At 38.3% G+C, this 21,734-nt stretch overlaps 1 protein-coding gene across 1 annotated transcript in view; it reads left to right on the top strand.

The window, feature by feature from the left end:
- The first annotated feature begins 8,685 nt into the window (after window positions 1-8,685).
- Window positions 8,686-21,734, top strand: part of C7 (complement C7) — a 55,001-nt gene continuing 41,952 nt past the window's right edge. The window contains exons 1-5 of the mRNA XM_061129879.1: window positions 8,686-8,932; window positions 14,097-14,152; window positions 15,704-15,779; window positions 18,836-18,977; window positions 21,105-21,252. Of these exons, the coding sequence (XP_060985862.1) occupies window positions 8,927-8,932; window positions 14,097-14,152; window positions 15,704-15,779; window positions 18,836-18,977; window positions 21,105-21,252 (428 nt within the window). The 5' untranslated portion in view covers window positions 8,686-8,926. The remainder of the gene's footprint in view (window positions 8,933-14,096; window positions 14,153-15,703; window positions 15,780-18,835; window positions 18,978-21,104; window positions 21,253-21,734) is intronic.

The raw sequence follows: 21,734 nt of genomic DNA, 5'->3' as shown, positions 1-21,734 counted from the left end.
AATCAGATTCCTCTTGAACTGAGTGTTTCTAAGTTGATTTGATTGTTCTCAGGAAGTTTGGCACCCAAACTTGATATTATTGGAGGAATATCTTTGGATCAACTATTTTGCTAAAATTTCTTTGGCTCACATTTGCTTATGCGTATATTTAAGAAAGCAAAGTGTTAGCCCCGTAGTCGTGTCCAACTCTTTGTGACCCCATCAACTGCAGTCCACCAGGCTCCTCTGTCCATGGAATTCTCCAGGCAAGAATTCTGGAGTAGGTTGCCATTTCTTTCTCCATGGGATCTTCTCTACCCAGGGATCAAACCCAGGCCTCCTGCACTGCAGGCAGATTCGTTACTATCTGAGCGACTGGGGAAGCCCGGCATATATTAAAAAAAAACTCACTTATTGCCCATTGCCTATGTGTGTTCAAGATGCTGCAGTGTGTATTTTATACGTCCGGAATTTCATTGACCCTGTAAAGAAGTTTTCACTATCCTTTAAGTAAGAACATTGAGGCCTAACAGAATAACACAGATAGCAAAGATAAAGTCTACATTTGAGACAAAATTTGTCTGATACTCTTTCTGGCGAGCCACATTTTCTCCCAAGAAGCAGGCCCATACCAGTAGGAGCTGAAAAAGGAGCAGGAAGAGAGTGAAACTGATTTCTCTATGGATATGAGTAACTTATTATATCTGTGTGTGTGTGTAAGTGTATTTGTTTATTTGGCTGTGCTAGGTTTTAGCTGTGACCTGCAAACTCTTAGCTGTGGCTCTAGTTCCCAGAGCAAGGATTGAATCTGGGGCCCCTGCATTGGGAGCTCAGAGTCTTAGCCATTGGATCACCAGGAAAGTCCCTATATGTGTATTTACATACACACAATCACCGCCCTTCATGCATGCACTCCCTGTTAAAGAACATACACTGGAAACACGGTAAATATCAAGGAAATAGACCAGCAGTGCACTAACGTAAAGATCTAGAAATCACTAGATCTGCCTTGGACCCAGGTCATCCTTTTGACCCTGGTGCCCATGAACCATTTCAGTAAGATTCCTGCTTCTATCATGGCTGTGTGTATCCCCACCACATACCCCAGTTCCTTAGTGTGGCACTGGTGGTAAAGAACTTGCTTACCAATGCAGGAGACTTAAGAGACATGGCTTCATTCCCTGAGTCAGACAGAGCCCCTGAATGAGGGCATGGCAACCCACTTCAGTATTCTTGCCTGAAGAATCCCATGGACAAAAGAACTGGTGGGCTACAGTCCTCGGGGTTGCAAAGAGTTGGACACAACTGAAGTGACTTAGCATGCATGCATGAATGAAAAAGTAATACAAGCTAACAAAATAAAATTAAATAATTTAAAATTTCTTTTGTGAATAGGTAATTCATTCATCAACATAGTAAATATATATACTAATGTAGGTATAAAGCCTTAGTCCCATCTCTTTTTCAGTCTAACCTGTTTCCGTCTTTTCCCTTTGTGGATGAAAAATGTTGCCTGCCATATCAGTAAAACAGGATTCTGCAGCTAGAAGCCAGCAGCCCCTGCAGTCACCCCCAACTGTACACCCTGAGGGATTCAGGATGGAGAAAAGCAAGATACTGGCCCTAGATAGCTAGGTGTATATCAAAGGAATGATTTCAATGAGCCCAGACTCTTGAATCTTCCCATACACAGAACAGAGCTAAATTCAATAACTTGGGATGTCTGGTTTTCTTTAACAGTAATCTTTTGATGTTCCAGCTACCTGGTTTGTATTGCAGGACTCCTATATATCCTCCCCTACCTCTTTGGAGTAGTTCCTCAGAGCCATTTGAGAGGCTGCCTTCCAGGCTTAAGTCCTTAGAAAATCCTGAATAGAACATAATTCTCAAATTTTAGTTTTTGTAATTTTTTTTTTCAGTCACAACTTAGTCCTTGTTTCTATGCATCCCTGGTCAGATCATAATTTTTATTAGTTTCTTGTATATCCTCTCAGAGTTTCTTCATGCAAATACAAGCATGTATGTAAATGTATTTTTTTTAAAGAAAATTATTCTTTTAAAATTAGTTGTTTAAAATGTCTTTTTTTCTTCTGTTTTATTAAGATATAATTGATATAAAGCACTGTATAAGTTGAAGGCTTCCCAGGTAAAGAATGCTCAGTAGTAAAGAATCTGCCTGCCAATGCAAGGAGACACAAGTTCCATCTCTGGGTGGAGAAGATCCCCTGGAGGAGGAAATGGCAATCCACTCCAGTATTCTTGCCTGGAGAATGCCATGGACAGAGGAGCCTGGTGGGCTATACAGTCCATGGGGTTGAAAAGAATTGGACGTGACTGAGCATCTGATCACACACACAGCATACAGGTTTAAGGAGTATGGCACATGATTTGATTTACATACGTCATGAAATGATTATCACAAAAAATTTAGTGAACATCCCTCATCTCATATAGATAAAAAGTAAAGACGTAGAAAATATATTTTTTCCTAGTAATGAGAACTCTTAGGATTTACTTTCTTAACAACTTTCATATATAGCAAGCAGCAGCGATGATGATCGAAGAGGGTAACCACCCAAGGTAGATGAAAATCATCTGGGTACATAGAATAAACTCAAGCACAGCCCATGTCCACAGCAGTGCGGAGCTCTGCTCCTGACTCTTCTGGGCGCTTAGTGAGCCTCACAGGCCCAGAGAACAGCATTGCTCTGGGGATGTGCAGAGACCGCCATCCCAATATACTCTTATTCTCCTTCCTCCTTTTAACCCCAAAGTAACTTATTGTTCTGTATCTTTCTTTTTCTTCTTGTGCATTTTGTAGATCTTTCCATATCATTGCATAGGAAACTTCTTTAATAGCTGCAAAATATTTCATTTAATATGTATGCTACGAATTATTTAACAAATCCACTGCTGATGAATATTTGGCTTGTTTCTAATCTATTGTATGCTAGCTTATGTTTATTTGGACTCAGTTTACTGTATTCCAGATGCAGTGCTGATTGCTTTATTTGGATTCATTTAATATAGCAACTCTGAGTTAGATAATATTATTTCCACTTTTTGGATAAGGAAGCAAGAGGATCAAGGAGGCTAAACAACTTGCTCAAGATTTGAACACAGACCATCAGCCCTTAGAGCACACACTTGTACTAGTGAAACACAAATTAGTACCTTATATTGCTTTCAGGAAAATCCCTACTTTTTAAGTCTCTAGTTACACGTTTATAACTGTTTTCCATTGGTTTCTAAGATTTTATTACAAACATTCAAAACATTTGTACAATTCAGGATTTTATTCCTTTTCATCACTCATCCTTTTATTCTTTCTTAACCTGTGGAGTATGTAATGATGACTCTGATATAAAATTACATCTTTTTAAAGACTATTTAAAGATTGTTTAAAGGACTACGCTGATGGTCCAGTGATTAAGACTCCATACTCCCAGTGTTTGATCCCTGGTCAGGGAACTAGATCCCACATCCAGCAGGCCACAACTAAGATTCATTCTATCCAGATAAATGAATAAATATTAAAAAAATAAAGACAGTTTAAGGAAGTAATGTTTAAAATTATGGGATAGATTGACATTTTCTGAAAGTGATTGACCTTCACTTTAGAGCATAATATGCTGAACTCTTGGTCTGAAAAAAAAAATCACCTTTTTTACTTGGGCACCACAAGTTTAAAGTGAAGATCAAAAAATGACCTTGCCCTTTGATACTCACCCTTCCTCTGCAGGATTTTATACAGTAGAGCCACGGAAATCCTTTTCTTCTTTTAAAAAATTTTTTAAAGTTACTTTTATTGTTAAATGAAACACATGTACAGAAAATCAACATATGACATAATACATTTTATGAGTTGTTACCCTATAACCTCCATCCAGGCAAAAAAATTCAGTCATCCAGTAGCCACTCCATGTGTCCATCTCAGTCATACCTGCCTCACCCACCAATGCAATCTCCAACTGATTTCATAACAATCTCACCTGCATTTCTTTATCACTTAAAGGGCATCCCTGGACATTATGATTTAGTCTCATTCTTCCTGCATTGTACGATTCACAATCTGTTAAAGGTTCTGGGTGTTTTTTAAAAATTAATTTGTTTTTTTTTTAAGGATAATTGCTTTACAGAATTTTGCTGTTTTCTGTCAGATCTCAACATGATTGAAACTCCCTCCCATCTCTGTTCTCATCCTACCTCTCTAGGTTGATACAGTTGCTGTATGGCTCAAGAAACTCAAATGGTCTCTGGGTCCTGGGTGTTTGACTTGTAGTTTCTTCTAGTCTGCATGTTGCTGTTTGCATATTGTGGTGCTCTTTTGCCTGCTTCTCTATCATCAGAGCTTTCTGCAAACTCGTTGAGAGGCTTGATCAGATTCAGGTTTGGTCCCTCCAGCAGGAACATGGACGGTGGTGGTATATCCCTTCATTAGGAGGCACCTCATGCCTAATTTGTCTTTTGTGATATTAGCAGCTGTATCAGCTGTTGATCACGGAGATCTTTGCATTTCATATCATCTTTCTTAGCGCTGTTTGATTTAATTCAAATTTAAACCGAATGAAATGTTTTTTAGACTTTCAGGCTCTTGCCACGTACTGCAGAGAACTGAAAACCCCAGATGACTACTAGAAGTCAGAGAAATACAGGTCCTCTTCTAAATTCAGCAAGTGCTGAAAACCATCATGACAAAATGTCTTATCACCTCCTGACTGTTATTTTGATCCTGGCCATTTGCAGTCATTGGGACCACCAGAGCAAAGATCTGTCCAGTGTTGTAGGGTCAGAACCTCTCTTCCAAAAGGGAGGTGTGAAGTCCTATTCATACTCTTAATCTACTTAAAGCTTAACATCCTTATGAAGGACTTGATACCAACAGAGGAGATTATCTCGTGACCTCACTTTTATGAACAAATCACAGTATTTAGGTGTAATGATAAAGCATTTAACAGTAAATATTTTGCTGAAATCCTCCTTTAGCTAGGGCATTGACTAGCAATCATTTTCCTTTCTCAGAGTATTCACATAGTGAAACTGTAATGGAAAAAGAGATTTTATTAGGCTTTATTAGATTTTATTAGGCTCCTATTAGGAGTACTTATTAGGCTTCACAAGCCCGTGACTGTGACTTAGAGCCTAAGAAGATTCAGTTTCTCATTCCCTGTGAATGGTTTAACTCCAGAGCCTAATGTTATTGTTCAACACCAGGGACTGGAGCATGCTTGCCACTAGGGGATGCTGTTGCTTCTTTATGCCCATCTCTGGCAATTTCCATTCTGACCTTATCAGGCTTAACAGAAAAAAAGGAGGCTTTATTCTTTCACAGTGAGTTTGTTCTCCAGAGTAAGTGGAATCTGTTGGAACAATACAAAACAAAACAAAATGGCTAGTAAATGAAACATGCTTGTTAAAATGTTTTCCAGTATCTCTCTGAGATGGAGCAGAACCGCTTCTTGATATCATCAGTGGTCTAATATTAATAGTTTCATGAGGATTTGGGGATAATAACAGATTTTCAAGTTCCACCTCAGAAACTGGGGGCTAGTGGGGGACAGAACACAAGCTAACTCCTGTGTTTAGCAGGAGAAGGGGAGAGATGTCTGCAAGTGTGACTTGCAGACTCTTCCATAGTCTGGCAAAAGTCTGCTTTCCCTTCTATCAATTCAGTGTTGGCTCAGACACAATTTTGCCAAAGCCTGTCACATTTACCAGCTTTGAGTGTTGTTAGAAATACATGTTCTGTGGTCACATGAATTTGGGAAATTCTAGTTTGAAAAAGTTTTAAAAAGTTTCACTTGGTGTCAGACTTTCAGAACACTTGACATTACCCTGGGCATGGCACGCTGTGAATCTAGGGCTGAGCATTTGCTAGGGGTAGACACTAACAGTGGTTCTCAGTGGAGGGTCGTGGTTTTGCCTCCTGGGGACATCTGACATTGCCTGGAGACATTTTTGATTGTCATGACTGGGGAAGGGTGTTATGACCATTGAGTGGGAAGAGACCAGGTTAGCTGTTGTCTTCCAATGCACAAGACAGATCCCTCACCTCCCTCCACTAGCAAAGAATGATCAAGCTCCAAAGGTCAGCAATTCAGAGATTGAGAAGCTGTGCTCTATAATAGACATGTGACTGATAAGTTGCTTTAGTCGTGTCTGACTCTGTGTGACTCTATGGACTGCAGACTGCCAGGCTCCTCTGTCCATGGAATTCTCCAGGCAAGAATACCAGAGCGGGTTGCCATTCCTTACTCCAGGGGATCTCCACCCAGGGATGGAACCCACATCTCTTACACCTAACCTGCATTGGCAGGTGGTTTCTTTACCACTAGCGCCACCTGGGAAGCCCATAATATACATAGCTTGTTACATTCAGCTGCAAAATTATTTTTTCTGAATGTGTTTTGTAGCACTAGAGGGTAAAATGTGTGGGGAAACTCTACCTTCAGTTTTCCACAGTTTCCATTATGTTTTAATTGCTGAGCAGTGTGGTCTTCCCTTAATACTCCTTCTGTTTGACCTCCATATGGCACTTGTCTTCATTGACTGGCCTGACCTTGAAATCACCCTCAACTTGACAATGAATTGTTTGGTTTTCCTTTTCCTTCTGTAACCTATCTCCCTCCGGTTTTGGCTTTTCTCCTTCTTCTTGCTCCAGAATAGGGGCATTTCTTGTTGTTTTATTCTTCATTGGGATGAGTTTCCTATGACTTTAGTTATGTACACTCTGCCAAGAAACTTTTTTCCCAAAGACATCTACATTTCCAGTTCTGTGTTGCATACTTTCTCCAAAATAAAAAAAATGTCCTTTTTCTAAAGCCACTTTTTTCTCTTCAATTTCCTATTTCCCTCCTTCATTAATTTGTTCTTAAATTCTTCCAATTTTCTCAGTCAATCAAACACAAGATTACTTTCAATCACTGAGCCCTGTGAAACCTCTGGTCCTTTGTCTTTGTCTTCTCAAAAGAGGCCTCGATTGCCCCTTGTCTGATTACTGAAATAAATTCTAAATCACACTTTCTGCTTCTCCGCTATCCTTTCCATGTAGCCTGCACACTACCAGTGTTTAAATCATCCTAAAACATCACTTTTATTCTTTTCTTAAAACTTCCAAAGGGTGAGTTCCCATTATTCTTTGAATGAAGTCCACACAACTTTTGCTGGTAATCAAATTTCCCACAGTGTGGCTTCCACCTATACTTAAAACTTTTGTTCCAATGGCTCTTCACTGAAACTCTAGAAAGAAAAAACACTGTATGACAGCTAAGCTGTGGAAATGGGCGGGCACAAAGCCCTTGGTGAGAGAAAGTTTTTGTAAAGTTTTTACATTTAATTTCTGCAATACGTTGTCTGGAAACTGAACAATGCAAATTCTAGATTATTGCAGATGCATTTGTATTTAGGACTCATCCTCTGTACTAAGGATACGTTATGAAGATAAGGAAGGATGTTACTCAAGGCTTCCATCTGTCAAAGGCCCTAGCCTGTATTATGCAGCCTTTGTAAATATTTGTTGAATTTAGAATAAACAAATGAATGAATGCATGTATGAATGAATGGAAAAGCTACTTTGGCAGGTGCGGTTGATATTCTGCAAATACCTGCAAAACTCAAGCTAAGACAGCCACTGAGCTTGGAAATGTACATTGTGTGCTTAAGGAGAGTCCACAACATTTGGAATTCATGCACTTGGAGCTGAATTAAAAAAAGATCTTTCAGGAATCAGCCTTCTCTTCTCTGTGGCAAAAATTTTTTTCCATACAAATCACTAATGGCTTGAACGAAAGATGGGAAAGTTTTGTCTCTCGAAGACCACCATTAATTTATAAAAGGAGAGTGTGGGGGGATCGTTTATTATTCAGACATATTGGATATAAAAAGAAAAAAATATTAAAACTGGAAAATAGTCACTAAAGGAATATTTAATTATAAAATTACTCTAAATTCAAATTTCCTTTCCCACTTCATGCTTATGTCTCTTCTCCCTATAATGTCCTAACAGCAAGCATCAGAATATTTGGCCAAATCATGCAAATAAAACTGTAGCTCGACTTCAAGAGAAAATCTGAAATCTTGCAAAAATGCAGCCTTTCGTGAAATCTGTAATGATGTTGGAGAACTGCTAGAATCAATGCAAAGCCATGGAAAGTAAGGATCTGGCACAATAAGACGAGACAACTGAAGAAGACAAAGTAGACATAAATGACGACTGTGACGAGAACTTTCCAAAGGAGTGATCTGAATATCATGGGGTTAAGGGGAATTCTTGGGCGTAATTAGTGATGCCTTTAAATATGTTTGCAAAACACAATGCGCTTTTTGATCATTCTTCACATGAAGAAATGTGTATTATATTGTATTAGGCCACACACACACACACACACACATGATTCCATTCCAGAATTTCCATTTCCATTTTGAGTGACAGAATGGCATGTAAGTTTTTTCTAACACAGTGTCTAATCTCAAATTCTGCGGTAACCCCCTTTTAGAGAATCATGAAAACATCTGCTTTGTGTGATAAATTGAAACAGAAAGGACGCTTATTCCTTGCCTTACACAGAGTCTCCTTTGGTTGAAAACCACTTAAACATTGAAGTGAGAATATTTTCTGTTTTTCTTGATTTACAGATGTTTCCTCAGAACTATGCTTCCAAACAGTCCCAGCTGACTGTAGCTAAGGCCTGTGCAAATTGATAAGATGCATCTGGTTTCAAGACACAGACTAAGTACGAGGGCAGGTTCTCAGTGTCCCCAGAGAACCTGGTTGGGGTCAGAGCAAAGTCTCGGAACTGCTTGCTCTATATATGAATGCCAAGTGAATCCCCAGCAGGCAGAGACAGGCGGGGAGTAGACTGCTGGCCTCTTCCTGCTGTTGAAAATTCACTGGGCACTGGAGGAGGACATTTTCCTTCTCTCTGCTGCCCTGAATGTTTTTCCAAACATGAAGGTAAGATAATAACTTCATTACTTTTGTGAACAGAGCTAATTCTAGAGGGAGTAAGGTTTCACTTAAGTAACAAATAAAAAAAAAAAAAAAGAAAAGAAAAGACATGGGAAAATAGAAAAAAGAAAGTTCTGAGGGTGACTTTTAAGAAATCCTTAATTAAATACATTTAACAATTCAGCTGAAGTGAATTTGTTTTTCTTTTCTTGTAGCTTAGTTTATTGGTTTAGAGGTCTGGGAATCAGAGATTGGAAGCCATGTTTATGAAAGTCCCAAGAAAGCCGTTAAGAAATACAATAACACAACTGTTATTTCTTAGGGAAAAATTTCCTCCAATGTATTTTGTTTGTTTGAATTGGAGTTATGCAACGAATCCCTGTGATTTGACTTATCTAACAGCTTTATAGAAGAGTGAAGTTGGAAACTTGGAACTTTAGAATTTGGAATCTGGATGAAAGGATCAGGATTTTAAGAGCAGAAGATACAGATAAATGGAATGAAGCTAAAGAGTTACCAAAAACACATATTGGCCTGATGCAATATGGCCGAATGTTAAGAAAAAAAAAAATCTAGGACGAAAGATAGATGTAACTATCATAAACTATGTTTCTGGGATGTAAACATAAGTTGAACCTGCTACTGCAATTTTATTATTGTAAAGTTTTATATTTAAACTTTAAAAATTTTGCATTATAATGCTGGAGCAGTAATTTTTCAGCCCTGTCAGCTGCTAGATTGCTTTTGCTGTCACTATGCTACCTAACTACAATACTGAATCTGTGCTCACTTTCCAGGGGGATGGAGGAGGACTGAAACATGGGTCTTGAATATTTTATGTGTGAAACTGCATTTAATTAAGTCATTGAAAATTAAACACAAATCACAAAGTTAATTTGTCAAATGTTATAATGCTAGAGTGCCAAGTAACCATACAAAGTTAGAATTATGATATAATCTAATCTCTATCAGTCTGTTTTGTATTTTTATTAAAAAATTTAGAACATTTGCTCACTTAGAATAGGATGCCTTTCCTGGAGTCATCTAGCTAGTATACTTTCTGCTAATATTTGTATTAACTATCAAACAATTTCCTTACTTATTTTATGATGAGACATCTTAATAATTGTTTTATGTTTAAAGATGGGTTCACAGTCATTGATTATTATGATATTTTTCTAACAGGGTAATATATTTACTTTTATCTTTCAGTTGGTTGATAAAATATCAACAAATAAATGATTTCTTTGTGAGCTGCATTCAGAGTTCTCACCTATGTTTGAAAGCAGAAACTCATCTTTTTACAGTAAATCTGAAGGGTATTCTTTTGTGATACACTATGGTTTCCAAGTCCGGCCTTTAAGGAGGAATATTCTTTTGTCTCTTCCCCCATTCATGTGAACTGAATTCAGAGGGGTGGTCCCAGAATTCCACTGGTACTCTTTGTATCCCTTGGATAGGATATAATCGGTTCTGAAGTGTTTCAGGACTTTAGAGCAATAAGGATTTCCCTTTGATCTGACTGTGGCACAGACCTTCACTTCTTCATCCCTGGGCTGAGATGAACCTGGGGTTTGTAAACCTGAAGCGTGGTTCTCATGGGGCTGGGATGTGGTCAAGCACAATGATCTCTCAGATGACAGTCTCTCTGCTCCCTCACCACAGCCAGAGCTGACCTGACATTATCACCCATCTTCTACCAATTATACTGTGATGGTCTTTGTGTCTTTTAAAAATGTCCTTTTCCAGATTATAGTGCTACCATCTTGGTAATTAAGTTCAAAAAGAAGATAATATCTATTATTTCTCCACTTGGAGATAGCCATTGTTAACATTTTAATCTATTTCTTTTCAGACTTTAAAATGAATATGTATAGGATATATTTTATGACATTTTTATCAATCTAGATCTGAATCTTTTTACTCATTATATCATAAGCATGTTCTCCTGTCATTGATCAAGCTATAACATGCTTCAAATGGCTACTAAGTACTCAATCACATTATTATGTCATTTTGCATTTCTTTATTGCTAGTGTTACAAATTGATGTTCATTTCTAATAAAGACGCAAGAAGATTTATTTTAAAATCTACCTCCTTCTTCATCTGTATGATGCCCTATGTTCTAAGTTTACTGATCAACATATTAATTAGGGTATGCTAAGACATTAGATTGAATTTTTCTGTTGTTTTTTCCTCTGGAATTTGGACATTTGGAACCCAGTGTATGCTACAGAAATTAGTGTTTTATTTTTACCCTAAATGGGTTCATGGTTCAACAGACAAATGTAAAAGGCCAGATGTGGAGAAATTAAAAGCATAGAGACAGTGGTTGTAGCTGGAAAATGTTAGAGGAAGGAGGCAGAACTAATGCTTATTCAGTCATAAAGAAGAAGAGAAGAGAACTCTGGGAAATGTGGCTCCAGCTTAGCTACATTACACACTTCCAGATACCATATCTTTTTTTTGTTTTCAAATTTTATTTATTTATTTATGGCTGTGCTGGGTCTTCCTTGCTGCATGAGGGCTTTCTCTAGTTGTGGTGCACTGGCTTAACTGCCCTTTAGCATGTGGGATCTTCCCAGAGCAGGGATCGAACTCATGTACCCTGCTTTGGTAGGCGGATTCTTAACCACTGGACCACCAGGGAAGTCCTGTATCTTTTCAACTAAGGAATTCTATTATAGAGTTAACTCAGATGTATGTCTATTTCTGTCATTAATTTGCTTATTAATTTGTAATTGTCTTATCATGTCCATTTGATGAGATACTCTTTCCAAAGGTAAGGAATGATAACTGCTTCATTTTCAGATACCCAGGTAGCCAATTTTCAAGAAATTCTTTTGGTTAAGAGATTCAGCTTGTATAACTCATGAACTGGTGATAAGCAGATCTTCATGGGTTATAATATGTATATGAGGAAAGGGGTTTCCCTGTGGTTCAGTTGGTAAAGAATCTGCCTTCAATGTGGGGGAACTGGGTTTGATCCCTGGGCTGGGAAGATCCCCTGGAGGAGGGCATGGCAAACCACTCCAGTATTCTTGCCTGGAGTATCCCCATAGACAGAGGAACCTGGGGGGCTGCAATCCATGGGGTCACAAAGAGTTGAACATGACTAAGCACACAGCACATGTGGAATATAGTGGCAAAACTAGTTCTGATGAGAGTGAATACCCTAAAACTCCATTGACATTTAAAAAATACGTGGTCGAATGTTAAGATGGATTTTTTTTTTCATGATGCCTGTTTTGGCTGAGAGTCAAAGGCCAAGAATAAGAGGTGCTAAGTAGCCTCACATTTTAAAGTGAAATATTGCGCATACAATGCAATGTTACCAAAAAGTAGCCCTAAATTTGTTTGGCCATCTCCATCCTCAAGAGTAGGCAAGTTTATGTCCATTGGAGGATGGGGGCGTACACCCTACTCATATTTGAGAAAATCTAAAAGAACAGACTGATTGACTGCCCTGCATTTAGCAAAGTCAGCATAGCAGTATCAGTTACATCCTGCCAGGACAAGAAGATATGCAGGTATCCCATGGATCAGATGTGGATTTTTGCAGAAGGGCTTGGTTTGGGATGTCAGGGGCTCCCTGAGAGACCCTTGCAGGATGAAGGAACCTCAGTAGGTAGCATCAGTAAGCAGACACTGGTGAGAGTCAAGGGAGGTGAACAAAGGGATGAATCATTTGTGGCAGAGGACAGTGGTTGTAGATGTCCAAAGGAGTGATATTCAAAGAATGACGAAAACACTGTGAGGGATAGACAACTGGCATTCAAACATCCAACACAGTCTGATTTACCATCACCAGACCCCAGCTGCATTGATCGAGCAAGATCCATTTCCTTCTCCAATGCATAAAAGTGAAAAGTGAAAGTGAGTTTGTAGAACTGTAAAAGGCAGAAGTAGGCAACTAGGATTTTATAACTGAACGGAAGATACCCAAAAAGAGGATGAGTGATTTAAGAAGGTGAGTGGAAGGGTCTAGAAGAAATGCTGAGAAGCCACTCCACAGCTACTGAGAGAAAAGAGGTTTGGAGAGGTCAAGAGAAGAGAAAGAATACTGGCCTGTTAAAATGTGGGGTGAGATGATTTAAGGACTTTTATCCCAGGATATGGACCTCCCCAGTGGCTCAAGGGTAAAGAATCTGCCTGCAATGCAGGAGACGTAGGTTTGATCCTTGGGTTGGGACGATCCCCTGGAGGAGGGCGTGGCAACCCACTCCAGTGTTCTTGCCTGGAGAATCCCATGGACAGAGGAGCCTGGACTGACTACAGTCCATTGGGTCACAAAGAGTTGGACACAACCAAAGCAACTGAGCACCAGACAGCACATATGAGGTTGTGAACTGAATGCATTTAATATTCTTAGAGTCTCTAGTACAAATTTAAATTGTATTCCCTTACACTTTCAGTTCTTGAAGTAGGAAAATACATAAAAGTAAAAATGAGGTAATGAAAGTCACCTATAATTTCACAACCGGGAATTATTTTCCTTTGTTATGTTTCTGTCTAGATTTGTTTTCAAGACACATTTGATTTTCAAATGAAATGTAATTACATTTTGCATACAATTTTGTAGCCTGTCAGATGCTCATTGTTTAGACTGCCCTATCACATAAAGATGATTATAAAAGGCCTCTGTCATGTTTGGGTACCACCTATAGAACTAGGGATTGTGATGAGCATCTTGGTTCCTCTGGCTAGTGATGCACCTCCACTTTTGATTCTTTCATTTAGGAAACTGATTCCCTTTTACCTCCTCAACCCTTGGAACTGCTATTTCTAGGCTTTTTTTGCTCCAGTGTTCTCATGGTACCAAAGTTAGAGAGGAGAGTGGATTAAGGAATAAAAGATTATGGAACCCTAGAAAAATGTTTGTAAATATTTAACTTTTAGGGAGGCTTTTCAATTTGTCTATGACATCATCTAGTGCTTAGCAGTCTTTATAGAAATGAACAGTGGGAGGTGAGCTCAAGATAATTATATTAAACTTTTATTTAAGATGAAAAATTGTAAGATGAGGAGAATCATTGAGGCTTCTCCATGATTCTTTCACTCTTTTTATTCCCAACTCACAAATCTTGATTTGTACAAATGTATTCACTTTTGACTCATTAAAACAACGCAAGCTTAAATATTGCTTTATTGTTTTTTTTCCCCTCCTAGGCAATAAGTTTATTCTTCTTGGTGGGATTTATAGGAGAGTTTCAAGTTTTTTCAAGGTAAGAATTTTTTTGGATTGTGTGTGGAAATCATTAACAGTTATTTCTTTTACTTTGAGGAAACTATGGTCTGATTTTTACATTGCAGTGTGAAATGTTTTTCCCTCACACATTTTGTTTCTTTCCGCATTTTCAGAAAAGACAATGATATAATAAGCATGTTTTATTCTTATTCTTACTTTACTTTATTTTATTCCCTGTGAGGAAGAAACCTGAAGATTGAAACCCCCTCAAGATTTTCTGCATTGTAAGCATTGTGAAAGAGTCAGCTCACCATTTTCCACATGTATTTTATCTGAGTGTAATTATTTGAGCTCAACTTGCCCCTGTTGTACTTGGGTGTGTGCTTGAGAAAGTGGCCTCAATAAACAGGGGGAGCGTGTAAAACTAAGTTCTCATCCATCTAGCCTTTGCCAGATTTTGGATTCCTACCTCTCATGTGGTCATTTTACAGCTTATTGTCTCTCAGTTAAATTTCTATATGACTCTTCATCATCCAGAATCACTTAAAGGCCATAACACCTTCCTTCCATATATTCTCACTTATACCCCTCCTCTGGACACTCTCTTATTTGTATTTCCACAACACATCATAATGTGCACAATTCTGTTAGTAAGTTTATCTAATTAGCTATATCGTATTGTGATCATGGGGCTTCCCTGGTGGCTCTGTGGTAAAGAATCCATCTGTCAAGGCAGGAGACCGGGTTCGATCCCTGGGTTGGGGAGATTCCCTGGAGAAGGAAATGGCAACCCACTCCAGTATTCCTGCCTGAGAAATCCCATGGACTGGCAGGCTGTGGTCCATGAGGTCACAGAGTGGGACTTGACTTAGTGACTGAGAACGTGCTGGTCACAGTCACATTGTGATCATATTATTGTGTTATAATTATTTGTTTACACATCTGTGTCTTCTTCCTTTCCTCTATCAATGGTCAGTATCCGATCTCATTTTAAAGCATTATTTATTTATTTATTTTATTTTTGTCTGCTCTGGGTCTTCGTTGACGCACACAGGCTTTCTCTAGTGGTGAGCAGGAGCTGCTCTTTGTTGGCGTGTTTAGACTTCTCATTCCAGTGGCTTCTCTTGTTTCAGAGCACAGGCTCTGGGCGCTCAGGCTTCAGCAGTTGCAGCACTTGGGCTCAGTTAGTTTTGGCTTGTGGGCTCAGTAGTTTCCCCTTGCAGGCTTAGTTGCTCAGAGGCAAATGGAATCTTCCCGGACCAGCGGTGGAACCTGCTTCCCCTGCACGGACAGGTGGGTTCTTATCCACTGTACCATCAGGGATGTCCTATCCTATCTCTTTTATGTCTATAGCTCTAGGGTCTAAATAGTGCCTGGAACATTCTAGATATCTTATAAATGATATTTAATAAATCTCTGAAAAAGTGAGCCCTTCCTATATATTTTTTAATGTATTTTGAGATCCTTGTGGTGAAGCAAAAATTGCTTCACAATTTTTGACTGCTTTTGACTATTCTTGACTATTGTTTATGTCTTCTGTCTTACCTTTCTGTCGGCTTTATAATGGACAATTCAACACCAATAACAGTGCCTCCTCGCCAATCAACTGCCAGTGGGGTTCCTATGCTCCTTGGTCAGAATGCAATGGTTGTACCAAGACTCAGGTAGGACCGTGTGAAAACTTAATATTTTTTATTCATATGCCAAAATAGCTTAGGTATGAACAAAATGACATTAACTTTTGAATGTTACTTTTTATGGTTTTTGAAAGTGTAATTAGTGATTCTGAAGGGCAAAAGTATGATTTATTTAATAATTAATATTGTAGTAGAGTTTTTTTGCGTTCTCATTTTTCTTTAAGGACTTTTCTAAATACATTTGAGCCTAGAAATATACATGGGAGAGAAGCTAAAAGCTACTCACTTATTCTTTCATTATCAGAGAAATAGAATAGCTTGAAATGAAGTCAGTAAATAATTCAAAATTTCATATTTCCTGGATCCAACTTTTCATTTGAAACAAACACTAAGAGTAGCAAAATCGTTGCTTCATTTAACCTAACAAATAGTGAATGACCATGGAAAGTCAAACATTTTTCAATGTTTTAAAGTTTAATACAAAAGTAATAAAAATAAAAAATCTGACTTGACTTGGAGCTTATAGAGCACCCCTAAAATGTCTACTTTTTCCTTATTATAAATTATTCATTGGAGAGAACATAGAAGAGTATAAAGAAAATGCTACTCATAATTCCACCATTTAGAAGAAACCAATATACTAGCATTTTAATATTTATTCTTTCAATTTATTCTTTCCGTGTGCTAGTGATTTTTAAGATAGGATCATTTGTTCATGATTTTGTATTCTACTATTTTAACTTAATATTATGCTATCAGCACACATTTTAACAGCTGTATTATGTTCCATTATATGAATATACCAATCTTCTTTATCCATTTTCTTATTGTTTGAGATTTAGTTTACTTACATATTTTGTGATTATGAATGAAACATTAATGAGCATTTTTATATATAGATATGTCTTTTTTCTGATAACCATCTTTAGTTCAGTTCAGTTCAGTTGCTCAGTCATGTCCGACTCTTTGCGACCCCATGAATCGCAGCATGCCAGGACTCCCTGTCCATCACAAACTCCTGGAGTTTACTCAAACTCATGCCCATTGAGTCGGTGATGCCATCCAGCCATCTCATCCTCTGTCGTCCCCTTCTCCTCCTGCCCCCAATCTCTCCCAGCATCAGGGTCTTTTCCAATGAGTCAACTCTTCGCATCAGGTGGTCAAAGTAGTGGAGTTTCAGCTTCAGCATCAGTTCTTCCAATGAATACCCAGGACTGATCTCCTTTAGGGTAAATTAAAAAAATATAATGCTGTTTCAAAGGTTCTGAACATTTGAATGGCTAATTTTTTTTTATTGAGATACAGTGACATATAATATTAATTTCAAGTATACAACATGATTTGATATTCATAAAGCATTTTAAAAGTAGTTCAGTTTAGATAAAAATGTGTGTTTAAAAATCATTTAGAAGTACTAAAAGAACCATATTATAGAAGATAATTTATGTTTGGAAGCATCATCATTATCACAATTTTCAAGCATTTATTTAGTATCTACATGAGGAGTATTTACAAAATAAATTACACAAGTGTAGAATTTGGCTTCTGGCAAATACAATAGATGACAACTCTGATTACAGGCAAACAGGTGCATGAATAACAAGATAAAATTCAAACAAACACCAACCTCAGAAAACATTTTTAGAATTTAAAAACAAGTTAAGAAAGAACAGTAAATAGAGGTAGATAGAAGGTGCTTTTCATATGAGTAATTTTTTTGAGGGAAGGTCATTATGCTCAGATTATAAAAACAGAATTTTCATCCAGAAGGAGACAAGTGAAAATGAAAATAAGGTCATGAGATCAGAATTTGACAGGTGAGAATGAGATGCTGAGAGTAGGCAGCCATCAAGGTCATGCTGGTGTCTGTGGAGAAGGAAAACATTACTTACACGACAACACAATCTATGCTCTGGAACTTCAGAAAAACACACATTTCTAAGCCATGTATAAGAGATGTCTTCAATTAAATACAGAAACTAGAAACTTAACTGGGAAACTACTGAGCTCCATTCCTCACTCATTCCTCCATGACTTCTCTGCTTAGATGCAATGAAATGTGCCAGAACCAGGCCCAGGCCGGTGCAAACCTGCTCAAAGTTCAAATTACATGTCGTCTCAATTTAGGATGAATGAATAGATGCAACCTTGGTTTATAAATAGATATAGTCTTCCCTGTTGGTATTTGCTCAAGGTTTAAACTTTCTGGAATCTCAAATTTTGCCCATTTTTGTTAATGGGTAAGATTAATAAATAGATAAGAGGCTTAAAAGATGTACCTTTGATTGCCTTTGAAGAGGAAAAGGATTTTGTAGATCCCTCTTTTTGTTTAAACACTAGATACATGTCTTCATATTGAGTAAATGAAGTTTAGGATGAAATAGTTTTCACATTTGGCTTAGTGATTTCCCCTAATTTTTTTTACCCCCAGCCCCAGCATGTGCATTTGATATATTTCTAATTTCATAGATCAGTGATTTTGGATTACCAGTGAAGTTTCATTGTAGATGTACCTTCATCTGTGGACCACTTAGACTTCTGTTTTGTAAATTTGACTTTCATGGTAGCCTATATCTATCTCTTTCTGGACTGTTTTGCCTTCCTGAAGAAGGCTTAAGGTTCAGCTCAAATCAATTTCCACCACTTTTCTAAAGGTTTCCCGAACCCCACTTCATCTTAGCTCCCCTTCCCAGTACCCTTACTTTTCCTCCAGCAAAATTCACTTCACCTTTTCTAGTTAACCCTTGGTACATTGCTTTGGAGAAAAATGAATCATTCTGTATTGTGATCTACTTGCTTATAGTTCTGTCCAGAATTCTTTCTTAAAGATTCACTATTTTATTTTTTCATTCAACCCTAAGTGTAAATATAAACTGGGGGTGCTCTAGAAACAATAACCCGAGTGTCACCAGACTCAAAGACAAGTGGGTTTCTGGATTCATTGATTTTGGACATTTTACTTCTGTAGTACACCAGAAAAATTTTATGAATGTCATTTCTCCAAGTGTATTAATTTATCTCAGATTTTATTTCTCAGATAAAGGAACCCGGAGATACTAGAAATCTATTTGTTTTGTATTTAGACTCGCAGGCGATCAATTGCTGTTTATGGACAGTATGGTGGCCATTCCTGTGTGGGAAGTGCTTTTGAAACACAACCGTGTAAACCTACTCGAGGATGTCCAACAGAAGAGGGATGTGGAGAACGTTTCAGGTGTTTCTCAGGTATTTGCTTCTCATAGGCTCAGCATGCAGAGGGTAAATTCAAATGCTATTTGTTAATCTTGCTCAGTATATACTTGTTGAGTTGTACTGCATTTATATTAGCCTATACCAGTTTTCACCCAAATTGGTTGGATTTTTATTGGCATATTATTTTCATTCTCAACTATCATCCTTTCAAATGCATGGGTGGCATCTGGTAATAAAGATGGGGATACTCTTTGAAAAGAAGCATGGCTGTTGACAGACCCAAACAGTTATTGACATTGCATTTTTGGTTAAGATGTAGAAGGAGACTGGAATAAAGACTGAAGTCAGGCAACAACAATATTACTGCCCAAATTATTTTTATGTTTACAAGAAAATTAACTCTAATGAGTTAATAAAGGAGTGATACAGGTTATCCCTATGCATAGGAGACTGAAACGTAGTTTGGGATTGAATATTATTTGACCTCTTGTCTTGGGCTTCCCAGGTGACACTAGTGGTGAAGAACCCTCCTGCATCTCCTGCAGGAGATGTAGGGCACGTGGGTCCAATTCCTGATTTGGAAAGATTCCCTGGAGGAGGGGGCATGGCAACCCACTCCATTGTTCTTGCCTGGAGAATCCCGTGGACAGAGGAGCCTGGTGGGCTATGGTCCATAGAGTCACAGAGAGTTGGACCCAATTGAAGCAACTTAGCAGGCATGCACTATGTTGCATTTGTGCAGACAGGTTAATTCAACAACTTTTAGCAAGCATTTATTATTCTTGTTATGTTCAGATACAGAAATGAGGGTTATGGATGTAGAATGAAACAGCCTCTTCCCTCAAAATTCTTAGTTTTATGGGCAGAATAGTACCTAAAAAATTTCTGTGTTAGAAGTGTTTCTCAACAATACCTCTCAAACTCCTATTTTAATTTCAAAACCCAAGTCAGATGATGCCTCCTTAGGGAAACCTTTCCTAAACACCCAACTGATAGAGCTACTTAACAAACTACTTTCCATGTTTTCCATGTGCGTTGCATCATCTGTAATCTGAAGTATATGTTGCCCTGGGTGTCTCTTGGTAGACTGTGAAGTCCTTGAAGATGTGGATTCTACTTCTTTTATTTTTTTCATCTGGAGTGTGTAGTACATAGTAGACTCTCAACAAATGTTTGTTGCATTGGATCAAATGACAGCATAGTGAGATGGGCTATCAGGACAGTTTTGTGTGATGCTTGCTATAAGGACACAGGTGAAGGACATACATCAGTTTTTGGGGGAGGGGTGGTTTTTGAGAGAAGATAATATATGATCTGATGTTTGAAGGACAAGTAGGCAAGAGGTAGAGAGACCCCTTTGAGGTTGAGCAAACTATCTGCAAAGTAAGTGGAGATGGCAAAAAAGATTGACCTTTGATTTATGTAAGTGATCCAGTATGACTAAGGCGTAAGCAGCTGGTAAGAGAATGGCTGGAGATGATGCCTGGGAGGGATCATCTGGTACCTCTAGTGTTTCCTCTCGTGCTTCTGGTACTCCCAGCTTGTGTCTATCATGACAGTTATACTGCTGAATTGCAATGATCTTCTTCACATGCTTTCCTGTTAGATTGTAAAGTGTATGAAAAGCCTGGTGAATCCCTTTTTACTTGCATCCTAACACCCAGGAGTGTCTAGAACAAAGAAGGTGCTAAATAAATGTTGAGTTTTATTCTTTTAATCCAGTCCCCATGCTCTCAAAGCATATATATTTAAAATACCAAGAAAGGCAGGACTTCGGCATCTTCGTCAGTGATTTCAGAAAAGAAATCAAAAGAAATCAAGTTGAAGAGCAGGAAGCAATCTGTCTTCCCAATGGTTGACCTTGTATGATTTTGGAGAATGCAGACCAAAGTGCTTGATGGTTGTGGATAAGAGCCTGGAATTAGAATTTGGGTTCTATTTTCAATATTATTGTTCATGCAAGGTCAGAATCAATTTTGCATGTTGCAAAATGAGGACCAAAATAATCGGCATTCCTTCCTTGGGCAGTGAGGATTTATCTTAAATTCGCACCACAGTATCAGTACTATGTTGGGAGCCCAGGCTGAAACCTTTTGATCCCAGGTAATGTTTTCCTTTTTTCCTCTTTCATTTTTGTGTGGGGGCTTGTCTTGTGCTCAGGTCAGTGCATCAGCACATCTTTGGTTTGCAACGGGGATTCTGACTGTGAAGAGGACGGTGCTGATGAAGACAGATGCGAGGATGCAGAAAGCAGACCTGCCTGTGACCGTGATAAACCTCCTCCCAACATAGAGCTCACTGGACTTGGGTAAGGTGCTGGGCTACATCTACAGGATGTAGTTTTCATTTTGTTGTGTTTTATTCTGTGGTTTGGTAAATCTAATAGCAGATCAACTAATAGTCAACCTTTGCTTAGAACACTTTGCCACATCCGGAAACATTAAAAAAATTCCTACATATGCATCTGTAAGTATATGCGATAAAGCATAGAAGGACCAGTTGTCCCTGGCGTGTCCTGGTTTAGCACTGAGAATCCTGCATCCAAGGAAACCCCTCAGACCTGGGAAAACCTGGCCAGTGAGTCACCCTATGGGAGAGGGAGATGGGGAGAACTAATTCAATGATGTGGGCTATTTAAGGGAATTCAGAGACCACAGAATGAGAGCGGTGGAAGAAAAGAGAAAGTGTGCTGGGACCTTTGGGATGAAAAGTAATTGTCTCAGCTAGCTGGGAACTTTCAAGTGAAGTTAGAGTGATCCTGTTTGCCTTTTCAAAAAGAATTCTGAAAAA

This window comes from Dama dama, chromosome 25 (assembly GCF_033118175.1).
Source record: "Dama dama isolate Ldn47 chromosome 25, ASM3311817v1, whole genome shotgun sequence".
Classification (NCBI taxonomy): domain Eukaryota; kingdom Metazoa; phylum Chordata; class Mammalia; order Artiodactyla; family Cervidae; genus Dama; species Dama dama.
This window is presented reverse-complemented; position numbering and strand designations above follow the sequence as displayed.